The sequence below is a fragment of the Mytilus trossulus genome, chromosome 8 (genome assembly GCF_036588685.1).
Source record: "Mytilus trossulus isolate FHL-02 chromosome 8, PNRI_Mtr1.1.1.hap1, whole genome shotgun sequence".
In the NCBI taxonomy this organism is placed as follows: domain Eukaryota; kingdom Metazoa; phylum Mollusca; class Bivalvia; order Mytilida; family Mytilidae; genus Mytilus; species Mytilus trossulus.
In genome coordinates this window covers 13,973,781-14,000,727 of record NC_086380.1, presented here as the reverse complement: position 1 = coordinate 14,000,727, position 26,947 = coordinate 13,973,781, and the positions used below count along the sequence as shown (strand labels likewise).

Here is a 26,947-nt window from a genome sequence, read left to right as displayed (position 1 = left end):
TGGACCTGAAATAAAATAAAAACTTTCCGAACTAAACATGAAACTTCCCCGGAATAATATAGACCCCTTACAGAAACAAACAGACAAACAAACAAACAGACAGACAAACAAACACAAACACACATAACAATCAATCATGTTTCAAAGGGGGGGGGGGGCAAGACCGTTTACAATTGCTTTTTAGAAGCAATTGATTTAAATTGTAAAACGACAATTTTAACCATTCTGTTCCGTTTATATAAAAAAAAAAATCCATAGGACCCCCCCCCCCTTTTTTTTTTACCCCCACTTACAAATGAATGTGTTTGATCAACCAATCAACGTGTTCAACCAACCAACCAACCAACCAACCAGTGCATGTTTCCGTCTCATGTGTTTAATATGGAGTCCACGATCTCATTTGTTTCTTTCTCGCTTGTTTCAAGAAACACTTTCCAACGTGTTTAACCAACCAACCAACGTGTTTAATCAACCAATCAACATGTTTAGCCAACCAACCAACCAACCAATCAATCAATCAACCAATCAGTGCATGTTTCCGTCTCATGTGTTTAATATGGAGTCCACGATCTCATTAGTTTCTTTCTCGCTTGTTTCTAACGTGTTTAACCAACCAACAAACGTGTTTAATCAACCAATCAACATGTTTAACCAACCAACCAACCAACCAACCAACCAATCAATCAATCAATCAATCAATAAATCAGTGCATGTTTCCGTCTCGTGTGTTCAATACGGGGTCCAAGATCTCAGTTTTTTCCGGTTGCTTCAAGAGACCCTATCCCAAGTGTTTAAGTAATAAACCAACCAACCAACCAACCAACCAACCAACCAACCAATCAATCAATATGTATGACCGTTTATTTATGACAGTTTCATTAAAACAATATGGAAGGAAAGACCTATGATCAATTATTCAAGAAGAATTGAATTTCAATATTGTTCTTACATCTCCTCTGGAAAAAAAATCCACATCCTTCTTATCAGTTATACTCTGAAACTACAAGTCTAATCGACCCCAAAATGTGCAGTCAGCAGGGCATACATGTACTAAAGGTTCATAAAACAACGTGGTGCAGATATCTCTCAAGACTTTTCCTAGAGAAAAGAAATGGCAATGCCGTAAAAATCGCTTCCTACACTGCTACTTTTGCATAGGTACTTTTTCTGTACAAAAAATCTGTGGTACTGGAAAATTACTTTTAAAATATGGTACTTTTTTAGTACTTTAAATTTATTGTAATATTTAGGTACCTGTTTTTTACAGTACTTGATTTGTACCTAATATTTGAGGTACACATTTAGTACTACACAATTAAAGTACAAATTGAGTACTTAAAATTTGAAGTACAAATCAAGTACTGTAAAAAACAAGTACTTAAATATTACAATAAATTTAAAGTACTAAAATAGTACTATATTTTAAAAGTAATTTTCCAGTACTACAGATTTTTTGTACAGAAAAAGTACCTATGCAAAATTAGCAGTGCAGGGCCGTAAATCTCAGTGAAATCCTAAAATAAAATGTTCGCTCCTAGATTAAAATACTTATCTGTGTTACAAACTGGTGCTGAAAAATGTACATTACAAGAAAATAAGCATGCAACGCGTGTTTTAAAGTTACACCGGATGAACTGTGACCGAAATGTCAATTTCCTACAATGACAAAAGAAATTACATTGTGCACATTCCATCTCTATAGATGTTGTCTGTTCAACGTCTCCACCTGAAAAGAAATAAAAAGACTGAGTTTTCGTTATTATCAACCCGCGTCACGTGATGTCTCCTCAATCTGGCGCGCGCGCTGGACCTGAAATAAAATAAAAACTTTCCGAACTAAACATGAAACTTCCCCGGAATAATATAGACCCCTTACAGAAACAAACAGACAAACAAACAAACAGACAGACAAACAAACACAAACACACATAACAATCAATCATGTTTCAAAGGGGGGGGGGGGGCAAGACCGTTTACAATTGCTTTTTAGAAGCAATTGATTTAAATTGTAAAACGACAATTTTAACCATTCTGTTCCGTTTATATAAAAAAAAAAATCCATAGGACCCCCCCCCCCCCCTTTTTTTTTTACCCCCACTTACAAATGAATGTGTTTGATCAACCAATCAACGTGTTCAACCAACCAACCAACCAACCAACCAGTGCATGTTTCCGTCTCATGTGTTTAATATGGAGTCCACGATCTCATTTGTTTCTTTCTCGCTTGTTTCAAGAAACACTTTCCAACGTGTTTAACCAACCAACCAACGTGTTTAATCAACCAATCAACATGTTTAGCCAACCAACCAACCAACCAATCAATCAATCAACCAATCAGTGCATGTTTCCGTCTCATGTGTTTAATATGGAGTCCACGATCTCATTAGTTTCTTTCTCGCTTGTTTCTAACGTGTTTAACCAACCAACAAACGTGTTTAATCAACCAATCAACATGTTTAACCAACCAACCAACCAACCAACCAACCAATCAATCAATCAATCAATCAATAAATCAGTGCATGTTTCCGTCTCGTGTGTTCAATACGGGGTCCAAGATCTCAGTTTTTTCCGGTTGCTTCAAGAGACCCTATCCCAAGTGTTTAAGTAATAAACCAACCAACCAACCAACCAACCAACCAACCAACCAATCAATCAATATGTATGACCGTTTATTTATGACAGTTTCATTAAAACAATATGGAAGGAAAGACCTATGATCAATTATTCAAGAAGAATTGAATTTCAATATTGTTCTTACATCTCCTCTGGAAAAAAAATCCACATCCTTCTTATCAGTTATACTCTGAAACTACAAGTCTAATCGACCCCAAAATGTGCAGTCAGCAGGGCATACATGTACTAAAGGTTCATAAAACAACGTGGTGCAGATATCTCTCAAGACTTTTCCTAGAGAAAAGAAATGGCAATGCCGTAAAAATCGCTTCCTACACTGCTACTTTTGCATAGGTACTTTTTCTGTACAAAAAATCTGTGGTACTGGAAAATTACTTTTAAAATATGGTACTTTTTTAGTACTTTAAATTTATTGTAATATTTAGGTACCTGTTTTTTACAGTACTTGATTTGTACCTAATATTTGAGGTACACATTTAGTACTACACAATTAAAGTACAAATTGAGTACTTAAAATTTGAAGTACAAATCAAGTACTGTAAAAAACAAGTACTTAAATATTACAATAAATTTAAAGTACTAAAATAGTACTATATTTTAAAAGTAATTTTCCAGTACTACAGATTTTTTGTACAGAAAAAGTACCTATGCAAAATTAGCAGTGCAGGGCCGTAAATCTCAGTGAAATCCTAAAATAAAATGTTCGCTCCTAGATTAAAATACTTATCTGTGTTACAAACTGGTGCTGAAAAATGTACATTACAAGAAAATAAGCATGCAACGCGTGTTTTAAAGTTACACCGGATGAACTGTGACCGAAATGTCAATTTCCTACAATGACAAAAGAAATTACATTGTGCACATTCCATCTCTATAGATGTTGTCTGTTCAACGTCTCCACCTGAAAAGAAATAAAAAGACTGAGTTTTCGTTATTATCAACCCGCGTCACGTGATGTCTCCTCAATCTGGCGCGCGCGCTGGACCTGAAATAAAATAAAAACTTTCCGAACTAAACATGAAACTTCCCCGGAATAATATAGACCCCTTACAGAAACAAACAGACAAACAAACAAACACAAACACACATAACAATCAATCATGTTTCAAAAGGGGGGGGGGCAAGACCGTTTACAATTGCTTTTTAGAAGCAATTGATTTAAATTGTAAAACGACAATTTTAACCATTCTGTTCCGTTTATATAAAAAAAAAAATCCATAGGACCCCCCCCCCCCCCTTTTTTTTTTACCCCCACTTACAAATGAATGTGTTTGATCAACCAATCAACGTGTTCAACCAACCAACCAACCAACCAACCAGTGCATGTTTCCGTCTCATGTGTTTAATATGGAGTCCACGATCTCATTTGTTTCTTTCTCGCTTGTTTCAAGAAACACTATCAAACGTGTTGTTTAACCAACCAACGAACCAACCAACCAACGTGTTTAATCAACCAATCAACATGTTTAGCCAACCAACCAACCAATCAATAAACCAATCAGTGCATGTTTCCGTCTCATGTGTTTAATATGGAGTCCACGATCTCATTTGTTTCTTTCTCGCTTGTTTCAAGAAACACTATCAAACGTGTTGTTTAACCAACCAACCAACCAACCAACGTGTTTAATCAACCAATCAACATGTTTAGCCAACCAACCAACCAATCAATAAACCAATCAGTGCATGTTTCCGTCTCATGTGTTTAATATGGAGTCCACGATCTCATTTGTTTCTTTCTCGCTTGTTTCAAGAAACACTATCAAACGTGTTGTTTAACCAACCAACCAACCAACCAACGTGTTTAATCAACCAATCAACATGTTTAGCCAACCAACCAACCAATCAATAAACCAATCAGTGCATGTTTCCGTCTCATGTGTTTAATATGGAGTCCACGATCTCATTTGTTTCTTTCTCGCTTGTTTCAAGAAACACTATCAAACGTGTTGTTTAACCAACCAACCAACCAACCAACGTGTTTAATCAACCAATCAACATGTTTAGCCAACCAACCAACCAATCAATAAACCAATCAGTGCATGTTTCCGTCTCATGTGTTTAATATGGAGTCCACGATCTCATTTGTTTCTTTCTCGCTTGTTTCAAGAAACACTTTCCAACGTGTTTAACCAACCAACCAACGTGTTTAATCAACCAATCAACATGTTTAGCCAACCAACCAACCAACCAATCAATCAATCAACCAATCAGTGCATGTTTCCGTCTCATGTGTTTAATATGGAGTCCACGATCTCATTAGTTTCTTTCTCGCTTGTTTCTAACGTGTTTAACCAACCAACAAACGTGTTTAATCAACCAATCAACATGTTTAACCAACCAACCAACCAACCAACCAACCAATCAATCAATCAATCAATCAATAAATCAGTGCATGTTTCCGTCTCGTGTGTTCAATACGGGGTCCAAGATCTCAGTTTTTTCCGGTTGCTTCAAGAGACCCTATCCCAAGTGTTTAAGTAATAAACCAACCAACCAACCAACCAACCAACCAACCAACCAATCAATCAATATGTATGACCGTTTATTTATGACAGTTTCATTAAAACAATATGGAAGGAAAGACCTATGATCAATTATTCAAGAAGAATTGAATTTCAATATTGTTCTTACATCTCCTCTGGAAAAAAAATCCACATCCTTCTTATCAGTTATACTCTGAAACTACAAGTCTAATCGACCCCAAAATGTGCAGTCAGCAGGGCATACATGTACTAAAGGTTCATAAAACAACGTGGTGCAGATATCTCTCAAGACTTTTCCTAGAGAAAAGAAATGGCAATGCCGTAAAAATCGCTTCCTACACTGCTACTTTTGCATAGGTACTTTTTCTGTACAAAAAATCTGTGGTACTGGAAAATTACTTTTAAAATATGGTACTTTTTTAGTACTTTAAATTTATTGTAATATTTAGGTACCTGTTTTTTACAGTACTTGATTTGTACCTAATATTTGAGGTACACATTTAGTACTACACAATTAAAGTACAAATTGAGTACTTAAAATTTGAAGTACAAATCAAGTACTGTAAAAAACAAGTACTTAAATATTACAATAAATTTAAAGTACTAAAATAGTACTATATTTTAAAAGTAATTTTCCAGTACTACAGATTTTTTGTACAGAAAAAGTACCTATGCAAAATTAGCAGTGCAGGGCCGTAAATCTCAGTGAAATCCTAAAATAAAATGTTCGCTCCTAGATTAAAATACTTATCTGTGTTACAAACTGGTGCTGAAAAATGTACATTACAAGAAAATAAGCATGCAACGCGTGTTTTAAAGTTACACCGGATGAACTGTGACCGAAATGTCAATTTCCTACAATGACAAAAGAAATTACATTGTGCACATTCCATCTCTATAGATGTTGTCTGTTCAACGTCTCCACCTGAAAAGAAATAAAAAGACTGAGTTTTCGTTATTATCAACCCGCGTCACGTGATGTCTCCTCAATCTGGCGCGCGCGCTGGACCTGAAATAAAATAAAAACTTTCCGAACTAAACATGAAACTTCCCCGGAATAATATAGACCCCTTACAGAAACAAACAGACAAACAAACAAACAGACAGACAAACAAACACAAACACACATAACAATCAATCATGTTTCAAAAGGGGGGGGGGGGGGCAAGACCGTTTACAATTGCTTTTTAGAAGCAATTGATTTAAATTGTAAAACGACAATTTTAACCATTCTGTTCCGTTTATATAAAAAAAAAAATCCATAGGACCCCCCCCCCCCCCTTTTTTTTTTACCCCCACTTACAAATGAATGTGTTTGATCAACCAATCAACGTGTTCAACCAACCAACCAACCAACCAACCAGTGCATGTTTCCGTCTCATGTGTTTAATATGGAGTCCACGATCTCATTTGTTTCTTTCTCGCTTGTTTCAAGAAACACTATCAAACGTGTTGTTTAACCAACCAACGAACCAACCAACCAACGTGTTTAATCAACCAATCAACATGTTTAGCCAACCAACCAACCAATCAATAAACCAATCAGTGCATGTTTCCGTCTCATGTGTTTAATATGGAGTCCACGATCTCATTTGTTTCTTTCTCGCTTGTTTCAAGAAACACTATCAAACGTGTTGTTTAACCAACCAACCAACCAACCAACGTGTTTAATCAACCAATCAACATGTTTAGCCAACCAACCAACCAATCAATAAACCAATCAGTGCATGTTTCCGTCTCATGTGTTTAATATGGAGTCCACGATCTCATTTGTTTCTTTCTCGCTTGTTTCAAGAAACACTATCAAACGTGTTGTTTAACCAACCAACCAACCAACCAACGTGTTTAATCAACCAATCAACATGTTTAGCCAACCAACCAACCAATCAATAAACCAATCAGTGCATGTTTCCGTCTCATGTGTTTAATATGGAGTCCACGATCTCATTTGTTTCTTTCTCGCTTGTTTCAAGAAACACTATCAAACGTGTTGTTTAACCAACCAACCAACCAACCAACGTGTTTAATCAACCAATCAACATGTTTAGCCAACCAACCAACCAATCAATAAACCAATCAGTGCATGTTTCCGTCTCATGTGTTTAATATGGAGTCCACGATCTCATTTGTTTCTTTCTCGCTTGTTTCAAGAAACACTTTCCAACGTGTTTAACCAACCAACCAACGTGTTTAATCAACCAATCAACATGTTTAGCCAACCAACCAACCAACCAATCAATCAATCAACCAATCAGTGCATGTTTCCGTCTCATGTGTTTAATATGGAGTCCACGATCTCATTAGTTTCTTTCTCGCTTGTTTCTAACGTGTTTAACCAACCAACAAACGTGTTTAATCAACCAATCAACATGTTTAACCAACCAACCAACCAACCAACCAACCAATCAATCAATCAATCAATCAATAAATCAGTGCATGTTTCCGTCTCGTGTGTTCAATACGGGGTCCAAGATCTCAGTTTTTTCCGGTTGCTTCAAGAGACCCTATCCCAAGTGTTTAAGTAATAAACCAACCAACCAACCAACCAACCAACCAACCAACCAATCAATCAATATGTATGACCGTTTATTTATGACAGTTTCATTAAAACAATATGGAAGGAAAGACCTATGATCAATTATTCAAGAAGAATTGAATTTCAATATTGTTCTTACATCTCCTCTGGAAAAAAAATCCACATCCTTCTTATCAGTTATACTCTGAAACTACAAGTCTAATCGACCCCAAAATGTGCAGTCAGCAGGGCATACATGTACTAAAGGTTCATAAAACAACGTGGTGCAGATATCTCTCAAGACTTTTCCTAGAGAAAAGAAATGGCAATGCCGTAAAAATCGCTTCCTACACTGCTACTTTTGCATAGGTACTTTTTCTGTACAAAAAATCTGTGGTACTGGAAAATTACTTTTAAAATATGGTACTTTTTTAGTACTTTAAATTTATTGTAATATTTAGGTACCTGTTTTTTACAGTACTTGATTTGTACCTAATATTTGAGGTACACATTTAGTACTACACAATTAAAGTACAAATTGAGTACTTAAAATTTGAAGTACAAATCAAGTACTGTAAAAAACAAGTACTTAAATATTACAATAAATTTAAAGTACTAAAATAGTACTATATTTTAAAAGTAATTTTCCAGTACTACAGATTTTTTGTACAGAAAAAGTACCTATGCAAAATTAGCAGTGCAGGGCCGTAAATCTCAGTGAAATCCTAAAATAAAATGTTCGCTCCTAGATTAAAATACTTATCTGTGTTACAAACTGGTGCTGAAAAATGTACATTACAAGAAAATAAGCATGCAACGCGTGTTTTAAAGTTACACCGGATGAACTGTGACCGAAATGTCAATTTCCTACAATGACAAAAGAAATTACATTGTGCACATTCCATCTCTATAGATGTTGTCTGTTCAACGTCTCCACCTGAAAAGAAATAAAAAGACTGAGTTTTCGTTATTATCAACCCGCGTCACGTGATGTCTCCTCAATCTGGCGCGCGCGCTGGACCTGAAATAAAATAAAAACTTTCCGAACTAAACATGAAACTTCCCCGGAATAATATAGACCCCTTACAGAAACAAACAGACAAACAAACAAACAGACAGACAAACAAACACAAACACACATAACAATCAATCATGTTTCAAAAGGGGGGGGGGCAAGACCGTTTACAATTGCTTTTTAGAAGCAATTGATTTAAATTGTAAAACGACAATTTTAACCATTCTGTTCCGTTTATATAAAAAAAAAAATCCATAGGACCCCCCCCCCCCCTTTTTTTTTTACCCCCACTTACAAATGAATGTGTTTGATCAACCAATCAACGTGTTCAACCAACCAACCAACCAACCAACCAGTGCATGTTTCCGTCTCATGTGTTTAATATGGAGTCCACGATCTCATTTGTTTCTTTCTCGCTTGTTTCAAGAAACACTATCAAACGTGTTGTTTAACCAACCAACCAACCAACCAACGTGTTTAATCAACCAATCAACATGTTTAGCCAACCAACCAACCAATCAATAAACCAATCAGTGCATGTTTCCGTCTCATGTGTTTAATATGGAGTCCACGATCTCATTTGTTTCTTTCTCGCTTGTTTCAAGAAACACTATCAAACGTGTTGTTTAACCAACCAACCAACCAACCAACGTGTTTAATCAACCAATCAACATGTTTAGCCAACCAACCAACCAATCAATAAACCAATCAGTGCATGTTTCCGTCTCATGTGTTTAATATGGAGTCCACGATCTCATTTGTTTCTTTCTCGCTTGTTTCAAGAAACACTATCAAACGTGTTGTTTAACCAACCAACCAACCAACCAACGTGTTTAATCAACCAATCAACATGTTTAGCCAACCAACCAACCAATCAATAAACCAATCAGTGCATGTTTCCGTCTCATGTGTTTAATATGGAGTCCACGATCTCATTTGTTTCTTTCTCGCTTGTTTCAAGAAACACTTTCCAACGTGTTTAACCAACCAACCAACGTGTTTAATCAACCAATCAACATGTTTAGCCAACCAACCAACCAACCAATCAATCAATCAACCAATCAGTGCATGTTTCCGTCTCATGTGTTTAATATGGAGTCCACGATCTCATTAGTTTCTTTCTCGCTTGTTTCTAACGTGTTTAACCAACCAACAAACGTGTTTAATCAACCAATCAACATGTTTAACCAACCAACCAACCAACCAACCAACCAATCAATCAATCAATCAATCAATAAATCAGTGCATGTTTCCGTCTCGTGTGTTCAATACGGGGTCCAAGATCTCAGTTTTTTCCGGTTGCTTCAAGAGACCCTATCCCAAGTGTTTAAGTAATAAACCAACCAACCAACCAACCAACCAACCAACCAACCAATCAATCAATATGTATGACCGTTTATTTATGACAGTTTCATTAAAACAATATGGAAGGAAAGACCTATGATCAATTATTCAAGAAGAATTGAATTTCAATATTGTTCTTACATCTCCTCTGGAAAAAAAATCCACATCCTTCTTATCAGTTATACTCTGAAACTACAAGTCTAATCGACCCCAAAATGTGCAGTCAGCAGGGCATACATGTACTAAAGGTTCATAAAACAACGTGGTGCAGATATCTCTCAAGACTTTTCCTAGAGAAAAGAAATGGCAATGCCGTAAAAATCGCTTCCTACACTGCTACTTTTGCATAGGTACTTTTTCTGTACAAAAAATCTGTGGTACTGGAAAATTACTTTTAAAATATGGTACTTTTTTAGTACTTTAAATTTATTGTAATATTTAGGTACCTGTTTTTTACAGTACTTGATTTGTACCTAATATTTGAGGTACACATTTAGTACTACACAATTAAAGTACAAATTGAGTACTTAAAATTTGAAGTACAAATCAAGTACTGTAAAAAACAAGTACTTAAATATTACAATAAATTTAAAGTACTAAAATAGTACTATATTTTAAAAGTAATTTTCCAGTACTACAGATTTTTTGTACAGAAAAAGTACCTATGCAAAATTAGCAGTGCAGGGCCGTAAATCTCAGTGAAATCCTAAAATAAAATGTTCGCTCCTAGATTAAAATACTTATCTGTGTTACAAACTGGTGCTGAAAAATGTACATTACAAGAAAATAAGCATGCAACGCGTGTTTTAAAGTTACACCGGATGAACTGTGACCGAAATGTCAATTTCCTACAATGACAAAAGAAATTACATTGTGCACATTCCATCTCTATAGATGTTGTCTGTTCAACGTCTCCACCTGAAAAGAAATAAAAAGACTGAGTTTTCGTTATTATCAACCCGCGTCACGTGATGTCTCCTCAATCTGGCGCGCGCGCTGGACCTGAAATAAAATAAAAACTTTCCGAACTAAACATGAAACTTCCCCGGAATAATATAGACCCCTTACAGAAACAAACAGACAAACAAACAAACAGACAGACAAACAAACACAAACACACATAACAATCAATCATGTTTCAAAAGGGGGGGGGGGGGGGGGGGCAAGACCGTTTACAATTGCTTTTTAGAAGCAATTGATTTAAATTGTAAAACGACAATTTTAACCATTCTGTTCCGTTTATATAAAAAAAAAAATCCATAGGACCCCCCCCCCCCCTTTTTTTTTTACCCCCACTTACAAATGAATGTGTTTGATCAACCAATCAACGTGTTCAACCAACCAACCAACCAACCAACCAGTGCATGTTTCCGTCTCATGTGTTTAATATGGAGTCCACGATCTCATTTGTTTCTTTCTCGCTTGTTTCAAGAAACACTATCAAACGTGTTGTTTAACCAACCAACGAACCAACCAACCAACGTGTTTAATCAACCAATCAACATGTTTAGCCAACCAACCAACCAATCAATAAACCAATCAGTGCATGTTTCCGTCTCATGTGTTTAATATGGAGTCCACGATCTCATTTGTTTCTTTCTCGCTTGTTTCAAGAAACACTATCAAACGTGTTGTTTAACCAACCAACCAACCAACCAACGTGTTTAATCAACCAATCAACATGTTTAGCCAACCAACCAACCAATCAATAAACCAATCAGTGCATGTTTCCGTCTCATGTGTTTAATATGGAGTCCACGATCTCATTTGTTTCTTTCTCGCTTGTTTCAAGAAACACTATCAAACGTGTTGTTTAACCAACCAACCAACCAACCAACGTGTTTAATCAACCAATCAACATGTTTAGCCAACCAACCAACCAATCAATAAACCAATCAGTGCATGTTTCCGTCTCATGTGTTTAATATGGAGTCCACGATCTCATTTGTTTCTTTCTCGCTTGTTTCAAGAAACACTATCAAACGTGTTGTTTAACCAACCAACCAACCAACCAACGTGTTTAATCAACCAATCAACATGTTTAGCCAACCAACCAACCAATCAATAAACCAATCAGTGCATGTTTCCGTCTCATGTGTTTAATATGGAGTCCACGATCTCATTTGTTTCTTTCTCGCTTGTTTCAAGAAACACTTTCCAACGTGTTTAACCAACCAACCAACGTGTTTAATCAACCAATCAACATGTTTAGCCAACCAACCAACCAACCAATCAATCAATCAACCAATCAGTGCATGTTTCCGTCTCATGTGTTTAATATGGAGTCCACGATCTCATTAGTTTCTTTCTCGCTTGTTTCTAACGTGTTTAACCAACCAACAAACGTGTTTAATCAACCAATCAACATGTTTAACCAACCAACCAACCAACCAACCAACCAATCAATCAATCAATCAATCAATAAATCAGTGCATGTTTCCGTCTCGTGTGTTCAATACGGGGTCCAAGATCTCAGTTTTTTCCGGTTGCTTCAAGAGACCCTATCCCAAGTGTTTAAGTAATAAACCAACCAACCAACCAACCAACCAACCAACCAACCAATCAATCAATATGTATGACCGTTTATTTATGACAGTTTCATTAAAACAATATGGAAGGAAAGACCTATGATCAATTATTCAAGAAGAATTGAATTTCAATATTGTTCTTACATCTCCTCTGGAAAAAAAATCCACATCCTTCTTATCAGTTATACTCTGAAACTACAAGTCTAATCGACCCCAAAATGTGCAGTCAGCAGGGCATACATGTACTAAAGGTTCATAAAACAACGTGGTGCAGATATCTCTCAAGACTTTTCCTAGAGAAAAGAAATGGCAATGCCGTAAAAATCGCTTCCTACACTGCTACTTTTGCATAGGTACTTTTTCTGTACAAAAAATCTGTGGTACTGGAAAATTACTTTTAAAATATGGTACTTTTTTAGTACTTTAAATTTATTGTAATATTTAGGTACCTGTTTTTTACAGTACTTGATTTGTACCTAATATTTGAGGTACACATTTAGTACTACACAATTAAAGTACAAATTGAGTACTTAAAATTTGAAGTACAAATCAAGTACTGTAAAAAACAAGTACTTAAATATTACAATAAATTTAAAGTACTAAAATAGTACTATATTTTAAAAGTAATTTTCCAGTACTACAGATTTTTTGTACAGAAAAAGTACCTATGCAAAATTAGCAGTGCAGGGCCGTAAATCTCAGTGAAATCCTAAAATAAAATGTTCGCTCCTAGATTAAAATACTTATCTGTGTTACAAACTGGTGCTGAAAAATGTACATTACAAGAAAATAAGCATGCAACGCGTGTTTTAAAGTTACACCGGATGAACTGTGACCGAAATGTCAATTTCCTACAATGACAAAAGAAATTACATTGTGCACATTCCATCTCTATAGATGTTGTCTGTTCAACGTCTCCACCTGAAAAGAAATAAAAAGACTGAGTTTTCGTTATTATCAACCCGCGTCACGTGATGTCTCCTCAATCTGGCGCGCGCGCTGGACCTGAAATAAAATAAAAACTTTCCGAACTAAACATGAAACTTCCCCGGAATAATATAGACCCCTTACAGAAACAAACAGACAAACAAACAAACAGACAGACAAACAAACACAAACACACATAACAATCAATCATGTTTCAAAAGGGGGGGGGGGGGGGGGCAAGACCGTTTACAATTGCTTTTTAGAAGCAATTGATTTAAATTGTAAAACGACAATTTTAACCATTCTGTTCCGTTTATATAAAAAAAAAAATCCATAGGACCCCCCCCCCCCCCCTTTTTTTTTTACCCCCACTTACAAATGAATGTGTTTGATCAACCAATCAACGTGTTCAACCAACCAACCAACCAACCAACCAGTGCATGTTTCCGTCTCATGTGTTTAATATGGAGTCCACGATCTCATTTGTTTCTTTCTCGCTTGTTTCAAGAAACACTATCAAACGTGTTGTTTAACCAACCAACGAACCAACCAACCAACGTGTTTAATCAACCAATCAACATGTTTAGCCAACCAACCAACCAATCAATAAACCAATCAGTGCATGTTTCCGTCTCATGTGTTTAATATGGAGTCCACGATCTCATTTGTTTCTTTCTCGCTTGTTTCAAGAAACACTATCAAACGTGTTGTTTAACCAACCAACCAACCAACCAACGTGTTTAATCAACCAATCAACATGTTTAGCCAACCAACCAACCAATCAATAAACCAATCAGTGCATGTTTCCGTCTCATGTGTTTAATATGGAGTCCACGATCTCATTTGTTTCTTTCTCGCTTGTTTCAAGAAACACTATCAAACGTGTTGTTTAACCAACCAACCAACCAACCAACGTGTTTAATCAACCAATCAACATGTTTAGCCAACCAACCAACCAATCAATAAACCAATCAGTGCATGTTTCCGTCTCATGTGTTTAATATGGAGTCCACGATCTCATTTGTTTCTTTCTCGCTTGTTTCAAGAAACACTATCAAACGTGTTGTTTAACCAACCAACCAACCAACCAACGTGTTTAATCAACCAATCAACATGTTTAGCCAACCAACCAACCAATCAATAAACCAATCAGTGCATGTTTCCGTCTCATGTGTTTAATATGGAGTCCACGATCTCATTTGTTTCTTTCTCGCTTGTTTCAAGAAACACTTTCCAACGTGTTTAACCAACCAACCAACGTGTTTAATCAACCAATCAACATGTTTAGCCAACCAACCAACCAACCAATCAATCAATCAACCAATCAGTGCATGTTTCCGTCTCATGTGTTTAATATGGAGTCCACGATCTCATTAGTTTCTTTCTCGCTTGTTTCTAACGTGTTTAACCAACCAACAAACGTGTTTAATCAACCAATCAACATGTTTAACCAACCAACCAACCAACCAACCAACCAATCAATCAATCAATCAATCAATAAATCAGTGCATGTTTCCGTCTCGTGTGTTCAATACGGGGTCCAAGATCTCAGTTTTTTCCGGTTGCTTCAAGAGACCCTATCCCAAGTGTTTAAGTAATAAACCAACCAACCAACCAACCAACCAACCAACCAACCAATCAATCAATATGTATGACCGTTTATTTATGACAGTTTCATTAAAACAATATGGAAGGAAAGACCTATGATCAATTATTCAAGAAGAATTGAATTTCAATATTGTTCTTACATCTCCTCTGGAAAAAAAATCCACATCCTTCTTATCAGTTATACTCTGAAACTACAAGTCTAATCGACCCCAAAATGTGCAGTCAGCAGGGCATACATGTACTAAAGGTTCATAAAACAACGTGGTGCAGATATCTCTCAAGACTTTTCCTAGAGAAAAGAAATGGCAATGCCGTAAAAATCGCTTCCTACACTGCTACTTTTGCATAGGTACTTTTTCTGTACAAAAAATCTGTGGTACTGGAAAATTACTTTTAAAATATGGTACTTTTTTAGTACTTTAAATTTATTGTAATATTTAGGTACCTGTTTTTTACAGTACTTGATTTGTACCTAATATTTGAGGTACACATTTAGTACTACACAATTAAAGTACAAATTGAGTACTTAAAATTTGAAGTACAAATCAAGTACTGTAAAAAACAAGTACTTAAATATTACAATAAATTTAAAGTACTAAAATAGTACTATATTTTAAAAGTAATTTTCCAGTACTACAGATTTTTTGTACAGAAAAAGTACCTATGCAAAATTAGCAGTGCAGGGCCGTAAATCTCAGTGAAATCCTAAAATAAAATGTTCGCTCCTAGATTAAAATACTTATCTGTGTTACAAACTGGTGCTGAAAAATGTACATTACAAGAAAATAAGCATGCAACGCGTGTTTTAAAGTTACACCGGATGAACTGTGACCGAAATGTCAATTTCCTACAATGACAAAAGAAATTACATTGTGCACATTCCATCTCTATAGATGTTGTCTGTTCAACGTCTCCACCTGAAAAGAAATAAAAAGACTGAGTTTTCGTTATTATCAACCCGCGTCACGTGATGTCTCCTCAATCTGGCGCGCGCGCTGGACCTGAAATAAAATAAAAACTTTCCGAACTAAACATGAAACTTCCCCGGAATAATATAGACCCCTTACAGAAACAAACAGACAAACAAACAAACAGACAGACAAACAAACACAAACACACATAACAATCAATCATGTTTCAAAAGGGGGGGGGGGGGGGGCAAGACCGTTTACAATTGCTTTTTAGAAGCAATTGATTTAAATTGTAAAACGACAATTTTAACCATTCTGTTCCGTTTATATAAAAAAAAAAATCCATAGGACCCCCCCCCCCCCCTTTTTTTTTTACCCCCACTTACAAATGAATGTGTTTGATCAACCAATCAACGTGTTCAACCAACCAACCAACCAACCAACCAGTGCATGTTTCCGTCTCATGTGTTTAATATGGAGTCCACGATCTCATTTGTTTCTTTCTCGCTTGTTTCAAGAAACACTATCAAACGTGTTGTTTAACCAACCAACGAACCAACCAACCAACGTGTTTAATCAACCAATCAACATGTTTAGCCAACCAACCAACCAATCAATAAACCAATCAGTGCATGTTTCCGTCTCATGTGTTTAATATGGAGTCCACGATCTCATTTGTTTCTTTCTCGCTTGTTTCAAGAAACACTATCAAACGTGTTGTTTAACCAACCAACGAACCAACCAACCAACGTGTTTAATCAACCAATCAACATGTTTAGCCAACCAACCAACCAATCAATAAACCAATCAGTGCATGTTTCCGTCTCATGTGTTTAATATGGAGTCCACGATCTCATTTGTTTCTTTCTCGCTTGTTTCAAGAAACACTATCAAACGTGTTGTTTAACCAACCAACCAACCAACCAACGTGTTTAATCAACCAATCAACATGTTTAGCCAACCAACCAACCAATCAATAAACCAATCAGTGCATGTTTCCGTCTCATGTGTTTAATATGGAGTCCACGATCTCATTTGTTTCTTTCTCGCTTGTTTCAAGAAACACTATCAAACGTGTTGTTTAACCAACCAACCAACCAACCAACGTGTTTAATCAACCAATCAACATGTTTAGCCAACCAACCAACCAATCAATAAACCAATCAGTGCATGTTTCCGTCTCATGTGTTTAATATGGAGTCCACGATCTCATTTGTTTCTTTCTCGCTTGTTTCAAGAAACACTTTCCAACGTGTTTAACCAACCAACCAACGTGTTTAATCAACCAATCAACATGTTTAGCCAACCAACCAACCAACCAATCAATCAATCAACCAATCAGTGCATGTTTCCGTCTCATGTGTTTAATATGGAGTCCACGATCTCATTAGTTTCTTTCTCGCTTGTTTCTAACGTGTTTAACCAACCAACAAACGTGTTTAATCAACCAATCAACATGTTTAACCAACCAACCAACCAACCAACCAACCAATCAATCAATCAATCAATCAATAAATCAGTGCATGTTTCCGTCTCGTGTGTTCAATACGGGGTCCAAGATCTCAGTTTTTTCCGGTTGCTTCAAGAGACCCTATCCCAAGTGTTTAAGTAATAAACCAACCAACCAACCAACCAACCAACCAACCAACCAATCAATCAATATGTATGACCGTTTATTTATGACAGTTTCATTAAAACAATATGGAAGGAAAGACCTATGATCAATTATTCAAGAAGAATTGAATTTCAATATTGTTCTTACATCTCCTCTGGAAAAAAAATCCACATCCTTCTTATCAGTTATACTCTGAAACTACAAGTCTAATCGACCCCAAAATGTGCAGTCAGCAGGGCATACATGTACTAAAGGTTCATAAAACAACGTGGTGCAGATATCTCTCAAGACTTTTCCTAGAGAAAAGAAATGGCAATGCCGTAAAAATCGCTTCCTACACTGCTACTTTTGCATAGGTACTTTTTCTGTACAAAAAATCTGTGGTACTGGAAAATTACTTTTAAAATATGGTACTTTTTTAGTACTTTAAATTTATTGTAATATTTAGGTACCTGTTTTTTACAGTACTTGATTTGTACCTAATATTTGAGGTACACATTTAGTACTACACAATTAAAGTACAAATTGAGTACTTAAAATTTGAAGTACAAATCAAGTACTGTAAAAAACAAGTACTTAAATATTACAATAAATTTAAAGTACTAAAATAGTACTATATTTTAAAAGTAATTTTCCAGTACTACAGATTTTTTGTACAGAAAAAGTACCTATGCAAAATTAGCAGTGCAGGGCCGTAAATCTCAGTGAAATCCTAAAATAAAATGTTCGCTCCTAGATTAAAATACTTATCTGTGTTACAAACTGGTGCTGAAAAATGTACATTACAAGAAAATAAGCATGCAACGCGTGTTTTAAAGTTACACCGGATGAACTGTGACCGAAATGTCAATTTCCTACAATGACAAAAGAAATTACATTGTGCACATTCCATCTCTATAGATGTTGTCTGTTCAACGTCTCCACCTGAAAAGAAATAAAAAGACTGAGTTTTCGTTATTATCAACCCGCGTCACGTGATGTCTCCTCAATCTGGCGCGCGCGCTGGACCTGAAATAAAATAAAAACTTTCCGAACTAAACATGAAACTTCCCCGGAATAATATAGACCCCTTACAGAAACAAACAGACAAACAAACAAACAGACAGACAAACAAACACAAACACACATAACAATCAATCATGTTTCAAAAGGGGGGGGGGGGGGCAAGACCGTTTACAATTGCTTTTTAGAAGCAATTGATTTAAATTGTAAAACGACAATTTTAACCATTCTGTTCCGTTTATATAAAAAAAAAAATCCATAGGACCCCCCCCCCCCCCTTTTTTTTTTACCCCCACTTACAAATGAATGTGTTTGATCAACCAATCAACGTGTTCAACCAACCAACCAACCAACCAACCAGTGCATGTTTCCGTCTCATGTGTTTAATATGGAGTCCACGATCTCATTTGTTTCTTTCTCGCTTGTTTCAAGAAACACTATCAAACGTGTTGTTTAACCAACCAACGAACCAACCAACCAACGTGTTTAATCAACCAATCAACATGTTTAGCCAACCAACCAACCAATCAATAAACCAATCAGTGCATGTTTCCGTCTCATGTGTTTAATATGGAGTCCACGATCTCATTTGTTTCTTTCTCGCTTGTTTCAAGAAACACTATCAAACGTGTTGTTTAACCAACCAACCAACCAACCAACGTGTTTAATCAACCAATCAACATGTTTAGCCAACCAACCAACCAATCAATAAACCAATCAGTGCATGTTTCCGTCTCATGTGTTTAATATGGAGTCCACGATCTCATTTGTTTCTTTCTCGCTTGTTTCAAGAAACACTATCAAACGTGTTGTTTAACCAACCAACCAACCAACCAACGTGTTTAATCAACCAATCAACATGTTTAGCCAACCAACCAACCAATCAATAAACCAATCAGTGCATGTTTCCGTCTCATGTGTTTAATATGGAGTCCACGATCTCATTTGTTTCTTTCTCGCTTGTTTCAAGAAACACTATCAAACGTGTTGTTTAACCAACCAACCAACCAACCAACGTGTTTAATCAACCAATCAACATGTTTAGCCAACCAACCAACCAATCAATAAACCAATCAGTGCATGTTTCCGTCTCATGTGTTTAATATGGAGTCCACGATCTCATTTGTTTCTTTCTCGCTTGTTTCAAGAAACACTTTCCAACGTGTTTAACCAACCAACCAACGTGTTTAATCAACCAATCAACATGTTTAGCCAACCAACCAACCAACCAATCAATCAATCAACCAATCAGTGCATGTTTCCGTCTCATGTGTTTAATATGGAGTCCACGATCTCATTAGTTTCTTTCTCGCTTGTTTCTAACGTGTTTAACCAACCAACAAACGTGTTTAATCAACCAATCAACATGTTTAACCAACCAACCAACCAACCAACCAACCAATCAATCAATCAATCAATCAATAAATCAGTGCATGTTTCCGTCTCGTGTGTTCAATACGGGGTCCAAGATCTCAGTTTTTTCCGGTTGCTTCAAGAGACCCTATCCCAAGTGTTTAAGTAATAAACCAACCAACCAACCAACCAACCAACCAACCAACCAATCAATCAATATGTATGACCGTTTATTTATGACAGTTTCATTAAAACAATATGGAAGGAAAGACCTATGATCAATTATTCAAGAAGAATTGAATTTCAATATTGTTCTTACATCTCCTCTGGAAAAAAAATCCACATCCTTCTTATCAGTTATACTCTGAAACTACAAGTCTAATCGACCCCAAAATGTGCAGTCAGCAGGGCATACATGTACTAAAGGTTCATAAAACAACGTGGTGCAGATATCTCTCAAGACTTTTCCTAGAGAAAAGAAATGGCAATGCCGTAAAAATCGCTTCCTACACTGCTACTTTTGCATAGGTACTTTTTCTGTACAAAAAATCTGTGGTACTGGAAAATTACTTTTAAAATATGGTACTTTTTTAGTACTTTAAATTTATTGTAATATTTAGGTACCTGTTTTTTACAGTACTTGATTTGTACCTAATATTTGAGGTACACATTTAGTACTACACAATTAAAGTACAAATTGAGTACTTAAAATTTGAAGTACAAATCAAGTACTGTAAAAAACAAGTACTTAAATATTACAATAAATTTAAAGTACTAAAATAGTACTATATTTTAAAAGTAATTTTCCAGTACTACAGATTTTTTGTACAGAAAAAGTACCTATGCAAAATTAGCAGTGCAGGGCCGTAAATCTCAGTGAAATCCTAAAATAAAATGTTCGCTCCTAGATTAAAATACTTATCTGTGTTACAAACTGGTGCTGAAAAATGTACATTACAAGAAAATAAGCATGCAACGCGTGTTTTAAAGTTACACCGGATGAACTGTGACCGAAATGTCAATTTCCTACAATGACAAAAGAAATTACATTGTGCACATTCCATCTCTATAGATGTTGTCTGTTCAACGTCTCCACCTGAAAAGAAATAAAAAGACTGAGTTTTCGTTATTATCAACCCGCGTCACGTGATGTCTCCTCAATCTGGCGCGCGCGCTGGACCTGAAATAAAATAAAAACTTTCCGAACTAAACATGAAACTTCCCCGGAATAATATAGACCCCTTACAGAAACAAACAGACAAACAAACAAACAGACAGACAAACAAACACAAACACACATAACAATCAATCATGTTTCAAAAGGGGGGGGGCAAGACCGTTTACAATTGCTTTTTAGAAGCAATTGATTTAAATTGTAAAACGACAATTTTAACCATTCTGTTCCGTTTATATAAAAAAAAAAATCCATAGGACCCCCCCCCCCCCTTTTTTTTTTACCCCCACTTACAAATGAATGTGTTTGATCAACCAATCAACGTGTTCAACCAACCAACCAACCAACCAACCAGTGCATGTTTCCGTCTCATGTGTTTAATATGGAGTCCACGATCTCATTTGTTTCTTTCTCGCTTGTTTCAAGAAACACTATCAAACGTGTTGTTTAACCAACCAACGAACCAACCAACCAACGTGTTTAATCAACCAATCAACATGTTTAGCCAACCAACCAACCAATCAATAAACCAATCAGTGCATGTTTCCGTCTCATGTGTTTAATATGGAGTCCACGATCTCATTTGTTTCTTTCTCGCTTGTTTCAAGAAACACTATCAAACGTGTTGTTTAACCAACCAACCAACCAACCAACGTGTTTAATCAACCAATCAACATGTTTAGCCAACCAACCAACCAATCAATAAACCAATCAGTGCATGTTTCCGTCTCATGTGTTTAATATGGAGTCCACGATCTCATTTGTTTCTTTCTCGCTTGTTTCAAGAAACACTATCAAACGTGTTGTTTAACCAACCAACCAACCAACCAACCAACGTGTTTAATCAACCAATCAACATGTTTAGCCAACCAACCAACCAATCAATAAACCAATCAGTGCATGTTTCCGTCTCATGTGTTTAATATGGAGTCCACGATCTCATTTGTTTCTTTCTCGCTTGTTTCAAGAAACACTATCAAACGTGTTGTTTAACCAACCAACCAACCAACCAACGTGTTTAATCAACCAATCAACATGTTTAGCCAACCAACCAACCAATCAATAAACCAATCAGTGCATGTTTCCGTCTCATGTGTTTAATATGGAGTCCACGATCTCATTTGTTTCTTTCTCGCTTGTTTCAAGAAACACTTTCCAACGTGTTTAACCAACCAACCAACGTGTTTAATCAACCAATCAACATGTTTAGCCAACCAACCAACCAACCAATCAATCAATCAACCAATCAGTGCATGTTTCCGTCTCATGTGTTTAATATGGAGTCCACGATCTCATTAGTTTCTTTCTCGCTTGTTTCTAACGTGTTTAACCAACCAACAAACGTGTTTAATCAACCAATCAACATGTTTAACCAACCAACCAACCAACCAACCAACCAATCAATCAATCAATCAATCAATAAATCAGTGCATGTTTCCGTCTCGTGTGTTCAATACGGGGTCCAAGATCTCAGTTTTTTCCGGTTGCTTCAAGAGACCCTATCCCAAGTGTTTAAGTAATAAACCAACCAACCAACCAACCAACCAACCAACCAACCAATCAATCAATATGTATGACCGTTTATTTATGACAGTTCCATTAAAACAATATGGAAGGAAAGACCTATGATCAATTATTCAAGAAGAATTGAATTTCAATATTGTTCTTACATCTCCTCTGGAAAAAAAATCCACATCCTTCTTATCAGTTATACTCTGAAACTACAAGTCTAATCGACCCCAAAATGTGCAGTCAGCAGGGCATACATGTACTAAAGGTTCATAAAACAACGTGGTGCAGATATCTCTCAAGACTTTTCCTAGAGAAAAGAAATGGCAATGCCGTAAAAATCGCTTCCTACACTGCTACTTTTGCATAGGTACTTTTTCTGTACAAAAAATCTGTGGTACTGGAAAATTACTTTTAAAATATGGTACTTTTTTAGTACTTTAAATTTATTGTAATATTTAGGTACCTGTTTTTTACAGTACTTGATTTGTACCTAATATTTGAGGTACACATTTAGTACTACACAATTAAAGTACAAATTGAGTACTTAAAATTTGAAGTACAAATCAAGTACTGTAAAAAACAAGTACTTAAATATTACAATAAATTTAAAGTACTAAAATAGTACTATATTTTAAAAGTAATTTTCCAGTACTACAGATTTTTTGTACAGAAAAAGTACCTATGCAAAATTAGCAGTGTATTGGCAATCATACCACATTTTTGTTATGTTTTACAATAAAACACTTATAATGTTCAAAATAAAATTACTTCAAAAATTGATTAAGTTTGTTTTTTTTGTGTCGTTGGGATGTCAAATGATTGTTGTCATATCTACATACACGACTTTTTTTTTTTATCTTAATGTATATGTTTTAGTTCTCAGTTTTTAATCTGTCAAGATATTATAAATTTGGCTTGCTCTCCTTGATAGTCCAACATTATGTGCATGGGAGCGGTAATGCTGAGTAGCTCAATTTATGATAAAGCTAAGTAGAAATTCAAAAAGGTTATTAAGCAATGCATTGAAAAATAACTAACGTGTGTCGCATGATTGTCCAGTGAATCCCTTGTTACACACACAGCATTGTTGATGGTGACAATGAGCATGAGATGTACATTCACATATATTTAGACATCCTTCTCCACAAAATCCTTTTGGACAGACGATGTTGGTACAATCTGTACATTCTGCAAAGATATCCATAATAAAAACTATACAGAATGATTGATTTTTTTCACAAACGTGACAAAATTGTTAGTATTTTCTTTCGTGATTTATACTATGAAATTTTATTTTTAATATGTATACACTGTATTTAAAAGACTGTATATGTTATATATATAATTAACACTTTAATACTTAAGTATAATTAACTGAACTTTTCCCTTGAAATTCAGTAACTAATAACAGGGATAGATTCTGTAATCTCTGAAAAGATATCCGTAGTAAGAATAATAAAATTAATGACATTGGTCCTCGTACTTTAATCACTTTGAATAACCCTAAATTCAGGAATTCGGGAGATGAATTACACAAACGGGACAACATATTTTGTTATTCACTTTTAATGTAAAGATTTAATTTATTAACATTTAAACTAGTCCCGGGGCATACAGTCAGATATGTTAGACCGACTCTTTTTTTGACAATTTCAACATATACTGCATTTGTTATTTGCAGTGTTTGTTTGGAAGTTCAACTGAAAATTATTCCTAAATCTATTGATGAATGATGTCAATAACATGAACTGAATGTTGATGAGTCTTTAGTAGACGAAACGCGCGTCTGGCGTATATACAAAATTTAGTCCTGTTATCTATGATGAGTTATTTTATCGTATTTGATTAACATTAAATAATCTTTGACTTCCAAAAGATTGCATAAATATATTTTTTTTGTATAAGACATTAAGAGAAAATACCTAAACATGAAAAATTATACTTTTCGTTTTATTTCATGATTAAACAGGTTTGCAAAAAAAATAACCAACGCTGAAATAGTCTTATCCTGTTACTTCATAAATAACTACTTATTTTTCATTTAATTTTTCTTTCTTTTATTTTTTTTTAAAGTTTTTCACTAATCACTTGAACAAGTTATTTCTTACACAAACTATATATCTCTCACTCAAACACTTCTCCCTTTTTTTTTGTTTCTGCCTGGCTGTTCCGTTCTGTCTCTATAAACCTATCATTATCTCGCTTTATTTTTGTATTTATCAAGCGTTGATTGATTGTTTATTTTTTGGTTTATAAATTGATTGGTTGATTTCTCTTTTTAAGTGCAAGTGAAACGATGCTAGGTATAAGAAATGAAAAGCACAAGGTGTGAAAAGAAAGTACTTCAAACGACATAAAGTCATATAGCATCATAAATGTAGTAAATAGGTAAATGGTGCAAAAGATATCAAAGGCACTTTAAAAGAACACAATTCAAACATAAACTGACAAAACTGATTCGGAAATGCAGACTACAAATCTTTACAGTTATTTTATTTTTTGACGTTGCCTGTTCATCCAAGTTTAGTTCATATATCATCTTGAGGTTCAAAGCGCTTTGCAAATATTGTTATATTTATACAATTAGAATTAACGTTTTATCTGGATTTGTTTAGTATATTGTTTAAAATATGCCTTAACAAAAATAACATAAGATTCTTACCAACACATCTGTTATTTTCTTTTTTATATCCAGTACAACAGAAAAATTCACGGAGATATACAACTCTATTGTTTGCATCTGTTGCCCTTAGTAATAGAATAAATGTGGCAATATGAGGCATGTTCGTAAATGATTGAGTTTTCGTTTTTATTATTTCTTTGTTTTAGGGTGGACTCTTCAAGTTTTATGAAATTGACCCGTACCAAGTCAGGAATTTGCCATTTTTTTCTATGCGAACGATTTGTTTGAGCTTTAAATTTTGATATTTTATAAGGGAGTTTCCGATATGTATTTTCTTTGAAGCTCGAACAGTTTGTTAATTTTCTAAATTAGGGAGACATTTAACTATTTTTCATACCGCAAGTTTAACGTTAAATGTGTCTGTTAACTTCACATCCAATCTTATGAACAAGTAGTCCAAGATGTCAATATCCGGTACTTAAAAATAGACACATGTCTTAACAAAAATGCAAGTGTCACACGTTACATGTATTTTTTTTATGGTAAAACAAATCTTTTTAACTCATGAGTTTATCGCCTTTTTCGTCAATAAATAGTCTCCAAAGAGGTGTGGCTAAAGATACACATATACACAGAGACAAAATGACGTGAGTTCAAGCAGATGTATATTAATGTTAGCTCTCACTAATGAACTAAATCCAGGTCCGTATAGCAAGATAAGTACGATCATCTCGACGTGACAAAAAAATATGAAATATTCCAAATAAATAACAAAGGCCTGACTTATGTCACAAAACGACAAATGATGTATTATAGACAGCAATAACGACATGCATGTTAAACACTTTGGGAAAAGCACTTTGATTATGTGGTAGGTTTAAGCATGTTAACTACCCATAATTTGCAAACTCGGTGTAAATGTACGTGTAAGCTGTAAACAAATATGAGAAAGTCAAAAAGAAAGATTTGACTTAATCAAAATTGACCGAAGTACAGGAAATTTAAACAAGTACGGAATGTTGCGTTCTGAAAGGTACATCTACGTTTTACTTAATATCCATTCAATCCATGTTACGAATCATCATTTCAATAATTACAAGATTTTAATATGCAGGCGTATATTTTTTATATTGGCAACACGGACCATTTCAGAACTATATCATTTGTACAATATTTTTTGCATAAACCAGGATTCTAAATAGCTGATATACTCACACGTAATTTAATTTCTGGTGGAGAGTCTGATTAACAATCGTACCACATCGTCATGTTTTATACATTTGGTTTTAGTGAAATGTACAAGAATATGTAACCACTTACACTATAACTCTTTTACAAACATTTTGTCCTTCGAGACTTCCACCGAACGGGATCCACATCAGAAAACTCAACAAGAGATATAAATTGCTAAACGATGCCATCATGGAAAGAAAAATCGACATTTTGTTTCATACTGATTTTCGGTAAACCTTTCACTTTTTGGAAAATTGTATGTTCGATATAAGTTCAGAACAATAGAGAATTGTTTTTTTTTTTAATTTCCCTTGTTTAAGTGCATCAATTATATAGTGTACGATTTAATTCAATTGTAGTCGTTTTTTCAAGTACACATTGTTATTAATGTTATATATCTCATTTGTAATAAATTGAATTTGAATTTATATTGACAAAACGATCACTTTGTACTCTTATGGGAAGACAAT

At 35.1% G+C, this 26,947-nt stretch overlaps 1 protein-coding gene and 1 long non-coding RNA gene across 2 annotated transcripts in view; both read right to left on the bottom strand.

Moving 5' to 3' along the window:
- LOC134727369 (multiple epidermal growth factor-like domains protein 10) overlaps positions 1-23,825 on the bottom strand; it is a 45,785-nt gene extending 21,960 nt beyond the window's left edge. Inside the window, exon 1 of the mRNA XM_063591745.1 lies at positions 23,660-23,825. Coding sequence (XP_063447815.1) covers positions 23,660-23,825 — 166 coding nt within the window. The remainder of the gene's footprint in view (positions 1-23,659) is intronic.
- Positions 23,826-24,032: 207 nt separating this feature from the next.
- On the bottom strand, positions 24,033-26,736 carry LOC134728331 (uncharacterized). Its single transcript, XR_010108789.1, has 3 exons — positions 26,565-26,736; positions 25,284-25,369; positions 24,033-24,050 (listed from the first exon to the last, which is right to left on the bottom strand). It is a non-coding gene; the product is annotated as an uncharacterized LOC134728331 (long non-coding RNA).
- Between the last annotated feature and the right edge of the window lie 211 nt (positions 26,737-26,947).